The 17747-nt window shown below is 45.4% G+C and overlaps 1 protein-coding gene across 1 annotated transcript in view; it reads left to right on the forward strand.

The window, feature by feature from the left end:
- Positions 1 to 10407, forward strand: part of LOC125320465 (urea transporter 2-like) — a 40631-nt gene extending 30224 nt beyond the window's left edge. Inside the window, exons 3-9 of the mRNA XM_048292835.1 lie at positions 602 to 791; positions 1213 to 1341; positions 3657 to 3849; positions 5450 to 5597; positions 7067 to 7201; positions 8459 to 8508; positions 9768 to 10407. Coding sequence (XP_048148792.1) covers positions 602 to 791; positions 1213 to 1341; positions 3657 to 3849; positions 5450 to 5597; positions 7067 to 7201; positions 8459 to 8508; positions 9768 to 10037 — 1115 coding nt within the window. The 3' untranslated portion in view covers positions 10038 to 10407. The remainder of the gene's footprint in view (positions 1 to 601; positions 792 to 1212; positions 1342 to 3656; positions 3850 to 5449; positions 5598 to 7066; positions 7202 to 8458; positions 8509 to 9767) is intronic.
- Positions 10408 to 17747: the final 7340 nt, after the last annotated feature.

Genomic DNA, 17747 nt, shown 5'->3' on the forward strand with positions numbered 1-17747 from the left:
AGGTTCAATAACCTTCTCTAAAGAGCAATAACTCTTTGTCCTCTGGAAATGACTCTTTGCCCTGAGTACAGTCCAAGCTATAATTACTGTTTTCTAATTTAGGTTCTTTAGCTCCTGAAATACTTCTTAGACACTTTTGACCCCATCTCCTATATCCACCATACCTCCATGTTCAGGGTTGCTGATTTTCTTCCTAAAACAGCAAAATTTTTTCCTTTTCTTATTTTCCTATATATGTACAAAGTAGTTTCAGAGTTCTTCTCTGCATTTGAATTATACACCAAAAAGAATCTGTCTCCTTATTAGATTTATAGCAGAACCTAAAGTGATCTACCATGAAAGTAATCCTTTGACTGTTCTCTGACCACCACAAATAAATCACCTGTTTTTCTGTCCCTCCATGAATTTTACAGCAGTGCCCAGTCCATCCCTATTAATTCTCAAGTGCCAGATACAAAATATGAGACAACAACTAATCAGAGCCTTGTTTTATAGAACTGTTAACACATCACCTCTGCTCTGTGCCCAGAAAGGGGCTGCAGAGGTTGTTCTTTGCTAAAATGATGCCTTTTTAACAGTGTTTTCCTTTGATGTCCTCCAGACAAGCCCTTAATGGTTCAACTGGTGGACTGGATCTTGCGAGGGACCTCTCAGGTGATGTTTGTCAACAACCCTTTCAGTGGGCTGATCATTTTAGTGGGACTTTTCGTCCAGAACCCCTGGTGGATGCTCACAGGCTGCACTGGAACCACTGTGTCCACCTTAACTGCGCTGGCCCTCAGTCAGGACAGGTAGGTGGCACCTTGTGTCTTCGTGCACTTAACAAAAATTGATGGCTGTGATATCTGGAGCCCACTGATGGGTCACTGATTCTTGTTAGAAGACTCAGGTGAAGGCAGAGCTGTGGCTCAAGAAGAGCTGGCCTGTCCCTGTGTCTGTCTGTCTTCCTGAAAACAGACAGTTCTCTCTCTTTGATAGCCATTGTCACAACCGTGCAGGTCCTTTGAGCCACAAGGATGCCCCTAGACCATCATCATCCAGCAGTCCCCAAATTTTCCCCTTCCACACACCACTGCAAGGCAGTACATCAGTAATCGCACTGTTTTTTCATCCCTTCACCAGGGGCAGGACACTTAAAATTGCATTTCAGTGGGTCCCAGTGATGGGCCACCCTCAGCAGAGCTTTCTACGTTGCAATTGCTTCCATCACAGGTCATCCATCGCAGCCGGGCTGCACGGCTACAACGGGATCCTGGTGGGGCTGCTCATGGCCGTCTACTCTGACAAAGGGGATTACTACTGGTGGCTTCTCTCCCCCGTGGCAGTGATATCAATGGCCTGGTAAGTGCCACTGCTCCTCCTAGTTCTCAAAGGATGGGTCTGGCTACAAACAGCTCAGACACACTGAGGCCCCCTCTGCCCTACACCAGTAACTCCAGGCTTGATGGCACTGGAGAGTTGTGTTCGTCAACACACAGAGCTCGTGGGGGCTGTGGTAGGAGTTGAGGGCACAGAAACACTGATTATAGCAAACAGGCAAAGCAGCCCCACCCCAGTCCTCTGAAAATGGCCCTCAGAAACACGACATACGCGGGTTGGAGGTCATTGCACCCAACACCACAATGCTTCTTCCTCATCCAGGCCCTAAATCAACCCTGTGCTCATCCTGAATTCAATATTCCCCTTCTCAGATATGCAACCGGTCATGAGCAAAATTAATTCCTCCAAGTAGCTCCAAAGGACAGGCTATGTCCTTCCAGGATTAAATTTTGCCATTTTTAAATATGGATCAGAACAGCACTGCAGAATCTATTTAACAGCCTTAACTGAAATTAATTTAATAGTAACATTTTAATCACTGTAAGCAGTAAGATGCAAGCCATTATTGGATTTTCACTGCTTTTAAGATCAGATTTGTTTTATATTTCATTTCTTTAGTCATTCTCAGCAAAGGTCATCTTGTAACAATCTCTCAAAACCCAGGACATGTTGCGAGAATGTTTGGATTGTCTTATCTGCCAGAATTCCTTGAGGCTTTTTGTTTAAAATTTTCTTCATTGTTTAGTTCACAAGACTTGAGGGTAGAGCTGAAATATTTTAAAATCAGACACTTCAATGATTTTTTAACTGATACTTTGAATTTCAGCTTTAGAAGTCAGCATTTATTTAACTGTTTCCTTTTTTCCTGACAAGATGTGTAAGTGACAGAAGCTTTGTATTTCAGCACAGAAATTAGGACACCATTTTCACTGAAGTACTGATTTTTTTTTTCCCTGCAGCTGCAAGCAAGGAAATCTGTAAACCCCATTGGGAACCAAACTTGTCAAAAAAAGAATAGGCTTCATCTGAGATTACACAGGGAGAACAAAGCTTTTTTCCCACTGATAGTATCTATACAGCAGGACACAAGATGTTGCTTTTGAAATGTCAAATAATTTGGGTGGGGTGTTTTTTTATTATAACCAGCTTAATGACCTTCTAGGGCTCACATGCAGCTCCTTGAAAAATTAAAGTCTTTAAATTGATTTTTTATAAACTGTAATGTTCACTGCCACTTGGAGCTGACCATAAGAGCTATTTAGCTCACCTCTTTTGGAAGAGCTCAGCTGGAAGGAGAACACAGGCCATTTCCACCAAGGACTGGCCAGTTCTTCTCTTCCTTGAGCTTTCTGGGCCCCAAGAAAATCAGATATCACCTTGCCAACATGCTCCCATAAAGTCCTCCATGTAGGACACACACTTCAAGTGGAAATCAGGCAGTGTGGAAATGCCCCAAGAAGGTCAGGCAAAGTTTCTACCCCAGGTTCTACAGACAAGAACTTTGGAAAAGGTCATGGTATTTCAAGGTTTACATGGTTTTTGTGTTCTGACTCTAGGTTGAGTGTCACCCCAAGTACTTTAGATGCTAAAAATATTCAATCAAGCTTTTTAAAAACAAGTCTCAGTTTTCAGGAAATGCTGTATGATTTTGGATGGTACCTGGGCAGCACAAAATGACATCAGTCAAGGTCTGAGTGATGTTTGGTACCAACACCTTTCCCAGCTCTGCTACAGTGGTGGCTCCATCTTATACTCTGTTGGGCCTCATAGTCCCCAAAATTAGTGTCTAACATAGTAAATATTTCCACCCTTCTTAATGGAAGATTTTCCATCCCCTTTGATCACCTCTTCTGCTCTATTTCTCTTCCAGAGCCATCCCCTGATACCTTTCAAACTGTTAAAGAAAAAAAACAAAACAAACAAACAAACAAACAAAAAAGGCAAATTGGGTAATTTCCAACTCCCTCTTGCCTCCTCAAGACAGCAGCTTTTTTAGACCATCTAAAGTTCTCCAGAGTTCTTCACGTGACATTCCCAAAATCTCCTTTTCTGTTTCTTGTTCAAATTTTCAGCTGAATAGGAAGTCAGATTGCCTGTCTCTGTCCATGCTCAAACATTGTATTGGATGCATGCATGGATGTGAGAGTATTTTTTTCAGAAAGATGAACAGCTTTCTATAACGCTTTGTTTGACGCATATTAAGGGATTCACCACCTAGAGTTGCTAAAAGGAACAGTATTGGCTTTTAATTGCCAAAATTACCATTTTGTGACCATGTTTCACCACTATAAATTGAGATGAACAAATTACAATTGTATTTCTTCTCCTGTTCTCAGCCCAGTCCTGTCCAGTGCTCTGGGATCCATCTTCAGCAAATGGGACCTTCCTGTTCTCACTCTGCCCTTCAACATTGTGGTGACCCTGTACCTGGCAGCCACAGGACACTACAACCCCTTCTTCCCCACAACCCTCATCAAGCCTGTAGCTGCAGTGCCCAATATCACCTGGTCTGCCATCAACGTGCCACTGGTAAGCTTCACACCTACAAGTTTATGGTATTTCACTGAAAAAGTGAGCAGGAAGGCTTTCACCTCTGGATGACACTTTCCTGTGGGTCAGAAGGAGTCAGGAGCAACTCACAGAAATACATGGCTTGGTTCTGTGCAAAGAGAGCAGTGCCACAGAATCCCTTGTTGATCCAGCAGAAAAGTTGGTGGAGCCTTAGGGAACAGAAAACCTTAGCCTCTCATTCCAATCAAACTTGGGTTGTCCCAAAACGAGTCTTGAGTATACATCCAGAACACATCTGGATATGCCCTCCTGCTATCCAGATATGGTTGAAGAAGCATCAGCAGCACAGTCAGTGGCAATATGAAAATTCAGAGGAAACATCAGGATTTCAAAGTGCCAGAAACTCATTTATACCCAGTCCCCTCATGTCTAGGTCTAGCTCTCTGGAGGGTCACCTTCCCAAAGGAGAACAAGGGTAACTGATCCAGAGGGTTGTGGTCAGTGGCTCAGAGTCCCAGTGGACATCAGGGACAGGTGGTGCCCCTCAGGGCTCCATATGGGCACCAGTGTTATTGAATATCTTCATTAATGACACAAAGGCATCAAGGGCACCCTCAGCAAATTTGCAGATGACACCTGGCTGAGAGGTGCAGCTGACACCTGGAGGATGAGGTGACATCCAGAGGGACCTGGACAGGCTGGGGAAGTGGCCCATGGGAACCTCTGAGGTTTAACAAGGCCAAGTGCTGGAGCTGCACCTGGGTCAGGGTAACACCCAGGATCAATCCAGGCTGGGATAAGCAGAGGGAGCAGCCCCAGGAGAAGGACCTGGGGGTTCTGTGGGGGAGAGCTGGACCTGCCCTGCCCCTGAACCCCCGTGCCCTGGGCTGATCCCCAGCGTGGGCAGCAGGGGAGGGGGGATTCTGCCCCTCTGCCCCGCTCAGGTGAGACCCCACCTGCAGAGCTGCCCCAGCCCTGGGGAACAACAGCACAAGGACCTGGAGCTGCTGCAGCCAGTCCAGAGGAGGTACCAAGATGAGCAGAGGGATGGAGCATATCTTGTATAAGAAAAGGCTGAGGGAATTGGGTTTATTCTGCCTGGAAAAAGAGAAGGCTTTGGAGTGACCTAACTAAGGCCTTCCAATACCAGGAGAGATTGTATAGGAAAGATGGAGGGAGACTATTTACAAGAGCCTGGAGGGACATTTGAAGCCATTCCCTCCAAGGAGAATTGGCTTCAATTTCAAAGAGAGTAAGTTTAGATTAGATATTAGGAAAAAACTCTTCCCTCTGGGGGTGGTGAGGCCCTGGCACAGGTTTCCCAGAAAAGCTGTGGCTGCCCCTGGATCCCTGGAAGTGTCCAAGCCCAGGTTGGAGGGAGCTTGGAGGCACCTGGTCTAGTGGAAGGTGTCCCTGCCCATGGCAGGGGGTGGAATGAGATGATCTCTAAGGTCCCTTCTAACCTAAACCATTCTATAACTCTATGACTTTACCCAGAGTCCAACTCAGAGCCAGGGTTCCTTCCTTCCCTTTTCAGCCAATAGCCTGGACAAAAAACTGCTGTGTCCCTCAGGGCACAGACAGACAATAACAAGCCCTTTTCTGCCACCTGCTGCAGCTCTTACAATCCATCCCAGTTGGTGTTGGTCAAGTGTATGGTTGTGGAAACCCCTGGACTGGAGGCATTTTCCTTGTGGCTCTGCTCATCTCCTCCCCACTGATTTGTTTACATGCTGCAATTGGATCAGCTGTGGGGATGTTTGCAGGTAAGAAATACTGACCAAATCTTTTTTGCAGCTAAGGTATCTTGAGCCAAGCCAGATTCTGCTCAGACTTTACAGTCTTGGCAGTAGCTGGGACAAGACTGTCATTTTTCAAACTCTCTAAATTTGAAAGCTCTTTCTAAAGGTCACGCAGCACAGTGAAGGCAAGAACAGAAGCAGGTTTTCTTTAAACTTTGCATTTGTTATTAGATTTGTCTCTCAGGAAAGTGGCTTGTTCCACCTTGCTTAACCCTTCAGCCACTGGGTGTGATGAATCCCATAGAGATCACAAGAAAACATAGAGAAAGAGTTTCAGAAGTGATCTCTTGCCACCACAATTGTTTAAATTACCACCACAAGCAAAGGTCTGCCTCAGAACTAATCAGCCAAGGAAAAGAAAGACTTTTCTGGGATGCAGTTTGCTCAATCCTGCTGTGGATTTCTCAAAATACCTAAATGAAGGCCACTAAAAATATCCTGTCTCTCCACTAACCAGAGAGAAACAATATTAAGAGACTTGAAGCAGACCCTAGAGGTTAGAAAACATTAATGCCACTTAAGTGGCTGATTTTAATAAGAACAGATGATGGAATAAGTGTAGTCTGATTCCTTGGAAAAGGCAGTGATCCAACAAGTGCTCTGTGCTCTGAAGCACTCTTTACAAGATGTGAGCTGTCTTGTTTTTGTGTTTTTAAACAAGACTGTCCACAATTTGTATGACTAAGAGCATATGGCAGGTCTTGTAGAGGTGTGACATTCAGTCTAGAAGGGAAAGGTCAGGGGGAAGTTTCTGGGGACAAGCATGGTGATAAAACAGAGAACAGATGAGGACAATATAGCAGGAAATGCATTAATCTTACAACTGTCAGGAAGGTGGCCGGTGCACTACATGTTGAACTCTCCTTTTCACTGTTACTCCTGAATCCCATAAGAAATCCTGCAGAAGTTTCTGAGAGGTCAGATTTGAAGCAGACCCTCAGCTCCCATCCCCGTGGAGAATTTCCACTGCACAGATGAAGTGACCACCTCCAGTAACTAGACCATACCTCACAAAGGTCACTAGGAAGAGATGGAAAACTCTGCTTGTTCCCACAAAGGCATGAAGTTGTGCCTCTGATATTCAAAATCAGGGTATGTATGAGGTTTAAACAAGTGTGTGAGCACAGCTTTCTGCAAGGAGGACACCCAGGTCCTGCCTGGATTCTGGGTGGATCCTCCACCTGTGTGTGTGGATACATCACACTCGGTGAATACACAGAAAGTTTTGTCTGAATGAAACCTTTGAGACTGGGCCAAATTCCACTGCAGGGACATTATCAGAGCTCCAAAATAATGAGCCTCCTTCAACCTCCTGTGCTCATGTGCATGTGTGAGCACAGATAAACCCATTGATGTTATGAGGAAGAGATGACAGACTCCTCCTGCAGGTACCTCTCACGCCTGACCTCACAGCCTTGCCCTTTGTCTCGCAGCCCTGAGCATTGCATCCCCGTTTGACGGCATCTACCTTGGCTTACACAACTACAACTGCGCCCTGGCCTGCATCGCCGTCGGGGGCATGTTCTACGCCCTGACCTGGCAGACCCATTTGCTGTCACTTGCCTGTGGTGAGTATCCCTTACATAAAGGGAAGGCAAAAATTTGTGCAGCCAGGCAGCTTATGAGGAGTGCAGGTTTGGAGTCAACCATCGCTCTGTCTATCCCAAGAGCAGGTACTGTGCAAGAGTTGTTTCTCTGGTGGCATCAGCGTTGGGCTTGACTGTGCGAGTACAGAGAGAAGAGTGTTAGAGCCTGATAGCATGGAAACATCTAGAAAGGGTGGAAGCACTGATTGTGAGATGAACACAAGCTAATCCATGAGCATGTTTAACAAATTAGCAACTCAACAGTTTCACGGAAGCAGCCTTTTCATAATTATATGTATCACTGGAGGAAGTGGGTCATAAGAAGGGAGCTGTTGCATCAGGCCAGTTTAAAATCCACCCACCTGACAACCCCACCTCCAACAGGAGCCCAAACCAGGCACTATGGGAAGAGTTTAAGACAAGAAATTTGCCATTTAAGACATTCCTGTGAAGATTTACCCAGGCTCCAGTTATCTTTATCTCAGTGTCCTGAGGACAGTTTCTGGATTTCTCAGTAGCTTTTCCTTCTCTGACTTAGTCTTTGGGTACCTGACCTCGCCTCCTGTTCAGCCATCCCTGGCATCCAGGGGCAAGGAGTCCCCCTGCTAACTGGCTGTGGTGTGAAGCCATAGGACAGAGAATTTCTGAAAGTCCAGTTCTACTGAAGAATTTCTGCAATTCCCACTGCATGTGGGTCAGGTCATGCCAAATAATAGAAATAGAAATTAAAGATTAGAGAAATGCCACCATCACTTGCTCTTGACAAAACCATGTTCTTCATTCCTCACCCATCTCTACAGAGCAGAGAGAGTGAAATGTAGCCACAGAATCATTTGGGTTGGAAAATACCTCTAAAATCATCAAGTCCAACCATGCCTCCAGCCCTGCCAAGGCCACCACTAACCTATGTCCCCAGGTGCCACGTCCACACAGCTGCTAAGCCCTCCAAAGATGGGAACTTCACCACTGCCCTGGGCAGGTCCAGCCAGGCCTGGACAACCCTTTGTGTGAATAAATTTTTCCCTAATATTCAACATAAACCTCCCCTGGTGCATCTTGAGGCCATTTTCTCTTGGGACATTTCAACTAATTGTTGAATTCTAGCAGTGACCCTCACGCCAGGTAGCTGGGAGGATATTTTGCTGTGCATTTGGACAATGTGGCTATTTTTTATATTTTCTTTGGAGAATTGAGCAACATTTTTCTCATCCTGAGCTCTCTTTGGTCTTCTCTTCTCAGCTTTATTTTGTGCCTACTCCGGAGCAGCTCTTGCTAATGCCCTCTCTGTGGTAAGTATGGGGTTTTGTGTTTTACTTGGTTTCTTTTGTTTATTTGTTTTAACTGCATTTTGATTCATTCCGATATAATGTTAAGGAAATGCCTCAAAATTCTTCATGTCATCTTTGACAACACTGAAATGAGAATGCTGCAGCCAGCTGTGCAAACTCTCAATTGTGTCCCTCAAGACTTTATATATCTGATAATAAGATTTCAAAGACCTTTGGAGCATATTATCCGCAACAGGGTTGTGCATGTATATGTGAGTTACAGCAACAGCATATGGTTTGAGATTAAATACTTAGTTGAAAATTATCTTTCAGCAATTCCAAATGATCTAAATTTTCATTTTCTTCTTTCAAAGTCTTTCTCCAACCCTGCCCACAGATATTACTGAAGTTTGAACTGGGTATGAGAACTAAAATGAGGGGGAGACTGTTCTCTTAAGTACAAAGTTATTATATTTGGACAAATCAAGAAAGGAGTGAAGACAGAAATGCCAGGCTTTGTTTCTTCTTTAAGATCTGAGAGATTAAAACAAAACCATATTATAATTAAATTGATTTACTAACTTAAAAGAAAAAAAGGATTAGAACTAGCAGCTCCATGCACTAAATGTTTTCATCTGGCACCCTCTCAGTACCGTGTAGGTCCCTGCATATGGGCTGCTTTAAGCACACCTGCTTTTGGGAGGCATCAGGAAGGACATCCACTTTTTATCCCTGCGATCTTGCTTTTGGCAGACCTCAATTCAGATCAAGAGGTGGGGGAACAGAGAGGGCTGAGGGTTGGATGTGATGGCAGTGACATATAATCATTGGGCAGAGTGAATATTCATGAATAATACCCTCAATACATGACATTTCACAGAGCAGAGAGGGTAGAATTTGGCTCTTTTATTAGAGAATTCAAGTGTCTGCGTGTGAGCTGGGTGTCTTGGCTTTCATTGCAGTCACCAGAGCTCTGAAGCCTGATTCAGTTGCTTCAGCATTGGTGCCAGGTTCCATTCAGCACCAAAATTGAAGCTGCACCTCTTACAGGGCTGAGGTCTGCAGTGTCAGATGCTTTGTGCAGCCCCAACACACCCCAGGTGAGCTACAGACCTCTGTGTGGGCAGCTGAACTGACATGTGGTAGCCACTGTGCCTTCAGGGAAAACACAGACCCTCCCAGCGTCCCAAACGCAAGAATTTAGCTGCAGGCAGATGTAAGCAGAGAGACCAAAAAGCGGTACCAAAGTGCACCCCTGTGTTTGTTCTGTCCCCTCCCAGCTCGGGCTGCCAGTCTGCACCTGGCCTTTCTGCCTCTCCGCACTCCTCTTCCTGCTGATCAGCTCAGAAAACCCGGCCATCTACAGAATGCCCCTCTGCAAAGTCACCCACCCAGAAGCCAACCGGATCTACTACCTGAAGATGAAGAGAAGGGCCTCGGAGAGCAGGAGGGAAGAGCAGAAGCGAAAGGAGCAGAAACCTTCTGACAGCTCAAAAATAAGCACTGGGGGCACCCCCCTGTGCACCCCCAAGAGCCGCCACGCTCACTGATTTCAGGTACACACAGCTGTGCAATTTGGGGGCAGCTTGTCAAACGTCACCCAGGCACAGCACAGCCACAAAGACCACTTTTGCCAGCCATCTGCAGGCTGGGGATTCAGCATTCCACACTGGAGAAATCATGGTTTGCCCTTGAGCTAAGCTTTCCAAAAAGCACTCAGGTAACATAATAACAGCTGCCTTATCAATCCACTGGCTGTTAACTTGAAAGTCACCTCTTATCAATGATAATTATAAGAATAGGCAGAAGAACATTAAAGCTGATGAAAGGCATTTAATTTCAGAGGTGTAATTTAACAAAATAAATATGCTGAGAAGGCATTGGTGCCTAATAATAATAAATAATGTAAGAACTAAGTCAAGAGCTGCACTTCAAATTAAGAAAATGTATATTTGAAAGTGAAATAAACAGACTGTTCTCTTCCTTTCTTGTGTGCCATCAGTATCTAACCCTTTTAATACCACTTTACAGCTACAACACGCACAGGTAAATACTCTTACAGAGCACATCCTGTAGCATTTTCAGTGCCATCTCCTGGCTCCTCATTAAGTGCCAAGGCAATGAATACATATGCTTTAATCAGACTAGAAGAGTGACTAGCTAGCAGCGATCAAACATTCTTCTTCTCCTTGAATAATTTTCTGTCTTACAAATAGAAGGTTTCTCTCTCCTGCTGATTGCAGGATAGCAAGTCTGAATCCCTACACACATCCAGTGGGAAACAGGAAAACTTCATGTAAAGAATGGGATAAATGTTTACTGCTGGTGGCAGTTTTTTCTCTCCCTTTCCTAGAGGGGCAGATACTTTCCATTCAACCATGAGAAATTAACAAGTGAAAGGTTTCCACTGCCACTTTATGCCTCCTCCAAGCCCTTACAACAGGGAAGTTCCAACTGCTCCAAGGAGGATTTTCTCAGGAACCTTTTCCAAAACCTCTGTGAAGGAAGCCTGACAGAAAGGCTTCCTCAATCTAAAGTTGTTGTATGTAGTCAGTTTGAAATCACAGACCCAAAGGATGTGAAGATTTAAAATCCAAAGGGACTGTGCAACCACAAACACTCAGACACTGTCCTCTCTGCCTCGTGATGTAGGGCTGTTTTGCAGATGCATGTGAGCATTTTTGAGCAGGTGGGATCCCAGCTCCAAACCCCACTTTTTTAAAAGGTGAGCCTGTGTGCTGCTCATGGAATTATTTGTGCCTTTATCACCAAAAATCCAGCAGCAGCAGCATCTGCCTGCCCCTCTAGATGTCCCCTAGGAGCAGCATCCAAGATTGAATTCATCCTGGGAGACAAAAAACATGGTGTTGTTTATGTTCAGATTGGTTTCTGTTAAACAGGTGAGGCCATTCCAGGAACTCTGGAAAAATTTAGGTCCTACTTCCTCCTCTGTCTGCCAAGACACTCTTTGAGCCATGACTTTAGCAAACCAACGCTAGCAAGTGAAACAGTCTCTCATGGTCACTACAAACTGCAAGATCAGGGACATCCCCCTGTTGCTGCTGCTGTAGAGAGCCAAAGAAAGGCAGAACAACACAAGAGGTAACACACAACTGCCTGAAGACCTTCTACAGCAGTCAATGAAATATGAAGCACATAGAAACTAGAAGAGCCTATTCATGCACAGTTTAATTTAGCTCATGCACAGTCCAGCGTTAGAGAAATATTTGAATAGCAGCAATAGAAAGTTACTGCAAAAACTACTGCAAAATAATGCTAGAGTCATATATGTGAAGAAAAACCCCAACTGCAGTTAGTTATGCCCAACACATTTGTTTTCCTAAAAACAAGAGTGAAGCCCAGGCACAATATGGCTATTGGAAAGGATTTGTCATGTAAGTGCCACTGCAAGCATTAATTCCTCAGCCACAAGAAAATCCATCCTGAAATCAATTAGTAAAGCAATTTCTAGAGTTGAAGCCTTCCATAAAAAATAGAGTATAAATAGCTTTTTTAAGTCTCTAGCTAATCAAAGAATTTGAGTAACTATAGCCAGTACTAATAATTCTTGAAAACAGGCAAGACAAATCAAGTGTCTCCTGCAAGGGAGCAGCAGACAATAAAAGCACTAACTGAAGCTATCAGTGGTAGCCCAGCAGCCTGATACCTATAGAGTTCTATAAAAATTTTCATTAAGAGAGATAAAATGTATAGTTTTCAGTGGGACTAATAATTTTGAGACAGCTCCCAGAGATCTAACATAAAACAAATATGGCCATTAAAGGAGGAAAAAAAAAAGCCTCTTCTGTAGTTAGAGCCGCCACTCAACCCAGCTCACCTCCACCTTAAATAATGTTAAATAAATGTTCCTGTACAAACCAACACCTGGCCTAGCCATAGCACATGAAAGAACCAACCTCCTAAAAATTTGCCTTCAAAAATTAAAAGGCAGAACAGATTAAGCAAAGTGAAGGAACCGTAAGAGAGCTCGCCAGTGAACAAAGACAATTCTGTTATAACTGGTGCTCAGTCTAAAAAATAGTATATGCACTATGTGGTTCCAAGAAAAATGCTTACCTTATTGCTCCAAATATAATTTTTCTTATTCTTGTGTTTGCTTCATACCCCATAAAATAAAAAAAAATGCATCTTCGCTCTTCTGTAGACTTCAGTGCTTCTGTTGACAAGATCAGTCACAGAACTCATACAGGAAAAGCTGGGGCAAGTCCTTTGGATGTGCTGGCTTGGGTATTGGTGGTTCCAGGATGACTTACCACTTAGTGACTCTTCATGAACAATTAGCAAAGTTGCAGGAGGGAACATGGAGGGAAGGGATTTGCTTTTCCCATGGACATTGTTTGTAGCAGAGGACCTGCACTGGAGCATCCTAGCTGCTGGAGCATGAAGTTTCCCTCCTGATTCATAGAATCACAGAATCCTTTAGACTGGAAGAGCCCTCTAAGATCCTCAAGGCCAACCATTCCCCAAGCACTGCTGAACCTGACACTAACCCAGGCTCCCATGGGCCACATCCACACGGATTTTAAATCCCCCCAAGGACAGGGGCTCCATCACTGCCTCAGGCAGCCTGTCAGTGTTTGACAGCCCTTTCCACAATGATGTTTTTCCTGATATCCAGTCTAAAATCGGTTTCCATCATCTGATCTTTTTTGAGACACAACCACCTCCTCACATACCACAGGGATGAAGAGCAGACGGGAAGAGCAGCACAGGTGGAGACCACAACAGGAGGTGGTGACAGCAGGGAGGACGCCCAAAGCTGCAGACCTGGAAAACCCAGTGCTGTGCTTCCAAACAGTAATGGGGAGAAGTGGCTGCAGCATTGCACAGGCCAGGCAAAGCATGGTGGGTTAAAGCCTGATGAACAGATTTCCTTGCTCTTATCTACTCTCAAGAAACCAGTGCTGCTTTGCAGCAGAGCCTGGGCCCTACTCCCTGTTCAACTCTGCTGTAAGCTTAAAATAAAAATAGTCTTTTTTTCTGCAACACAATATCTCTTCTTCCCATACCTGCTAGTATTCAGTGCAGGTAGGAGCCTGCAATCATCAGACACAGGGAGAGTGTGCGTCCCATCCTAGCCCCTAGGCTGCTGGCACAGGGAGCCAGCCAGCAGCCCAGCAGGCACCAGAAAATACCAGGAAGGGCTCTATGTTCCAGAGGGGCACTCCAGCAACACAGGGCCTCTCTACAAGCTGAAAAACCCAAAACTCTCAAACTTGTCCAAATAAGAAAATTCCTTAAAATATCCAGCTGCTGGGGAGTTGGTCTGTGCTCTGTCTGTCCATGCCAGACATCTCCAGTCTGCAATGACAGACATATTGCCCAGCACTGCAGAATGATTTCGGTTCTTTGTAGATCACATTTTCCAGAGTCACAGAAATACCACCACTCTGAGAGGGAGACCTGTTTGCTGAATGCTGCTCCCTCACTCCCTCTTCCTCCACACCAGTTTTAATTTGGGAGAAGGAAGGAGTTCAAACAGGAAACAAGCCCTTGACTGCAGTTGATTTTACAGTTCTCAGGGGGTCTTTTACAAGCTCCTACAGCTGTTGCCACAGCTGGAATTCACACATCCCAGTGGTGGGATAAAAAGACCTGGGATGGCTCTGTGGGAAGCAAAGGTTTCTTCCACTGCATTTTACCTGGCAGTGAGTTTAGGTATCTGACATCTCACTCAGCAGCTGTTTAGTGCACTCAGTTACCTCAAGGCATTTAATAGCCTAAGGTCTCATGGAACTGCATCCTCACATCCATCTCCAGGGGCAGCGTTTTGCATAGAGAGTTGACGCAGACCCAAATCCCTGCTCCCAAAATGTGCATCTTCACACAGCACATCAGGGTTGAAGCACCAAGTGAGTGCAGAAGCCCTTCCAAAAAAATCCAACTGCACCACCACCCAAAATGCACAGGTGTTGGGGCTGTTCAGCACATCCCAGCACCTGCAAATTAAACTGTGCCGTACACTGAATTGCAAAAGGCAAAAGCAGAGGGACAGAGGCCTCCTTGACCTGTGCAGCTTAGGATGGTCTGGAGTCTTTCTCTCCCTGCACACCCCATCCTGTACCTGACATTGCTTTTCCCCACTTCCTTCATTTCATCCAAGTGCTGACAGCTCTGTTGCTCTATCATCCAAAAATCTCTGCTCTGCAGAACTACTCAGCCAGAAATCAGGTAGAGACTTCCCATCTTTGGAGAAAACAAAAAAGTCAGAGGTGACAACAAACTGTCAGCCAGCGATGGTTTCTTACTGCAGCCAAGCAAAGTTAATTCACTTGTGCAAATTAAATCATGTTTAGGGCATTTTCCCTTGGCAGAAACTGAGCTATTCGACAGATATGACTTTTTTTTTTCTTTTGCCTACCCCCAAATGTGCATCTCTACTGCAAAGGGATTTATACCTGTTTGTGCTTGTGCATGAAAATGTTGCTCCACAGTACTGCTTGCAAAATTCCATAACCACCCACAGCCAGGGTAACTCTCCCTCTATCCATTGCACTGACTATTAATTTCCAGTTGTTTCTACCGTCTGGTGCTTCATTTCTTGATGCTCCCAGTCCTCTTTCTCTTGTTGATCAGCAACCCATGCTATGTAAAGCATCTTCCACTTCTATTAAGAAATACTTGGCAAGAAAGTAGTAATCGCTGGGATTTATAGGCTGGAAGTTTCTTGTTGGAACAATTATAATATTCTGCTCTATGTTAAGGCCTAACACATTCATCTCCTACAACATACAGGTTTGTGAGAATGGATTATTTCCTTGGAAGCAGCCGTGCCCTGGGTGAGACTCACAGCCCTACCATCAGGGCAAGGGAAGAAGAAAGGGTGGGGAAGTTTATTAAGCTGAGAGTAGATGCAGGGAAGTTAAGTGAATTGATTCTGAAACTGAAAAAGTGAATGAAGAAGCAGAAAAACACCTTGCCTTGTGTCATAAAAAAGAGGCAAGTCTGACCAGCTTTGGCATTTCTAACGGGATCCTGCTGCCTTGAGGTAGGTTTGGAAAAGGAGCCTCTTTGAATTTGGGCTTTTCCTTGGAGCCAGGAGAACAGGTTAGGGGTTTGAAGTTGAAACTTAGAATTATTTGAGTTTCATTTTCCCATCTTTACTGAAATACAGCAATACAGTCAACCTCGGGCTTCCAAACCCCTCCAGTATTTCAGATTGTTTCAATATAATGGCTGGACTCAATCATCTCAAAGGTCTTCTCTGAACAACAATTCTGTAATGCTGTGATTCTAATAGGGCTGATTCAGTCTGCCACGCTAGAGATGACCAGAAAAACAAACAGCCCTGGGCTTCAGACTCGTGCAGGAACCAGAGAGCTTTTCTCTCTCTCAGCTCCTGAGTCCCAGGGCTTGCGACTCAATCTCATCTCCACAGGCATCCAGGCCAGCCCAGAGAAATGTCCATGGCTGGTGGGAAAAATGATCCACCTGGCTGGAAAAAGGGAAGGGGACACAAAACCAAACAAGTGGAACCTGCCAGAGCAACGCACTAGGCTTTTCTTTGACCTGTATTTCACTGGGTTTCATGACACACATGGCTGCCTGGCTTTCCTGGAGCCTCAGACACATTTCCTGAGCTGGACACCATGGGCACTTCTACCTTGGTGAATGGGATGGTTCCAGGAGTCAGGTCCTCATCCCCAAGCTGCTGAACCTCCAGTCCTTTGCATGTGTTGGCCTTGGCTAACTACTTCCTTTCCAAACAATTCCCCACTCCTACTAGCAGCAACATTTTGAACAAATACCTTGAAAAACTTGCAGCTGAAATAGAGGAGTTGTTTTCTACCCCAGCACTCAGAGCATCAGCCTGCAGGAAGAGAGTCTGCACCTCTGCCTGAAGCTGGCACCTACTTGCCATCACAGAGCAGAGCTTTTTTCCACACTACTCTAGCTGTAAGACAACTACAGCCCACTCTTCACCCTCTCCCAGGATACAGAGACTGTTGCTCTTAATCAATAAGCTGGTTTCCAGATATCACTTATGCACTCTTGGAGCTGCACGGGCTGAGAAGGTGAGTCATGAGAGCTTGTCAAGGTGGACAGAGAAGACAGTGGGTCTCCAGAGAAAGCAGGCAGAAGAGGGCACTGATGTGAGTGCATTAGGACAATTTTGGGAGCATACATCACCAAGAGCAGGTAGGCTCAAAGCACAAGGAGTTTGGGCTGTGCCCGGGCCAGGGAACTGCTGCTTGTGAGCCCTCTGAAACGGGAGATCCGCTGCGATTTCCAAAGCTGCACATGTGGCTGTGCTGGAGTCACACCACGAGAGGGAGACGGACACCGGAGAAGCCAGTGCTCTGCTCCAGCCACTCACCCAACCCCGTCCCACTGCCACTCAGAGGAATGCCAAACAGCAGCTTTCTCTAGAGAATTTTACGGGCCAAAATGCAGGGATAGAAGCTGCCCATATCAACTCGGCTGTTGAGCCACCCTGTATGCACCCAAAACTATTTCCCTCAGCAAACAAGTCCAAGATTGTGACAGACCCTGTGGTGCTCTGTGTTGAAACAGATTTTTCTACTCTTCACTCGCTCGTAGGAACGAGATAAAAAGCAATGTGGCCACGGACGCTGATGGGGGCAGCCTTGCTCCTCCAGGTACTCTGGCTGTGGGACAGGTCAGTCCATAGTTGGCCAGAGGAGCTGCGTCCTCAGCCAGGACCTGGGCTGAGCACCACTCACTCTCAATGCACTGTGTGGATCTCTCCCACTCCTGCCATACTTCTATTACCACTGCCAGCTCTCCACACACCTCCAGAGGAGCCACAGACTGGCAATAATTCTGGAAGTGAAACATTAGGTTTGATCATATTCATCCCAGATGAGCTGCAAAGGTCCCTTACCTCACTGTAGCCGATTTGGAGCATCACCTCATTTTGACATTCTCTTCCATAACATCCTCACAGACAAGTTAATGAAGTATGGGCTAGATAAGTGGGCAGCAAGTTGGACTGAAAATTGGCTGAATGATTGGGCTCAAAGGGTTATAATCACTGGCACAAATTACAAGTAGAGACCAGTAATTATTGGGGTAACCCAGGTGTAATAAGTTTAACTTCCTAATTAATAACCAGGATGTCGGAGCAGGGTGCACCCTCAGCAAATTTGGGGAAGGCACAAATCTGGGAGTAGTGTTGGGTATACTAGAAGGCTGTGTTGGCATCCAGAGGGTCCTCAGTAGGCTGGAAAATATGGGCTGACAAGAACCCCTTGAAGTTTCAGAAGAAGTGCAGAGTC

Source organism: Corvus hawaiiensis, chromosome Z (genome assembly GCF_020740725.1).
Source record: "Corvus hawaiiensis isolate bCorHaw1 chromosome Z, bCorHaw1.pri.cur, whole genome shotgun sequence".
Lineage (NCBI taxonomy): Eukaryota > Metazoa > Chordata > Aves > Passeriformes > Corvidae > Corvus > Corvus hawaiiensis.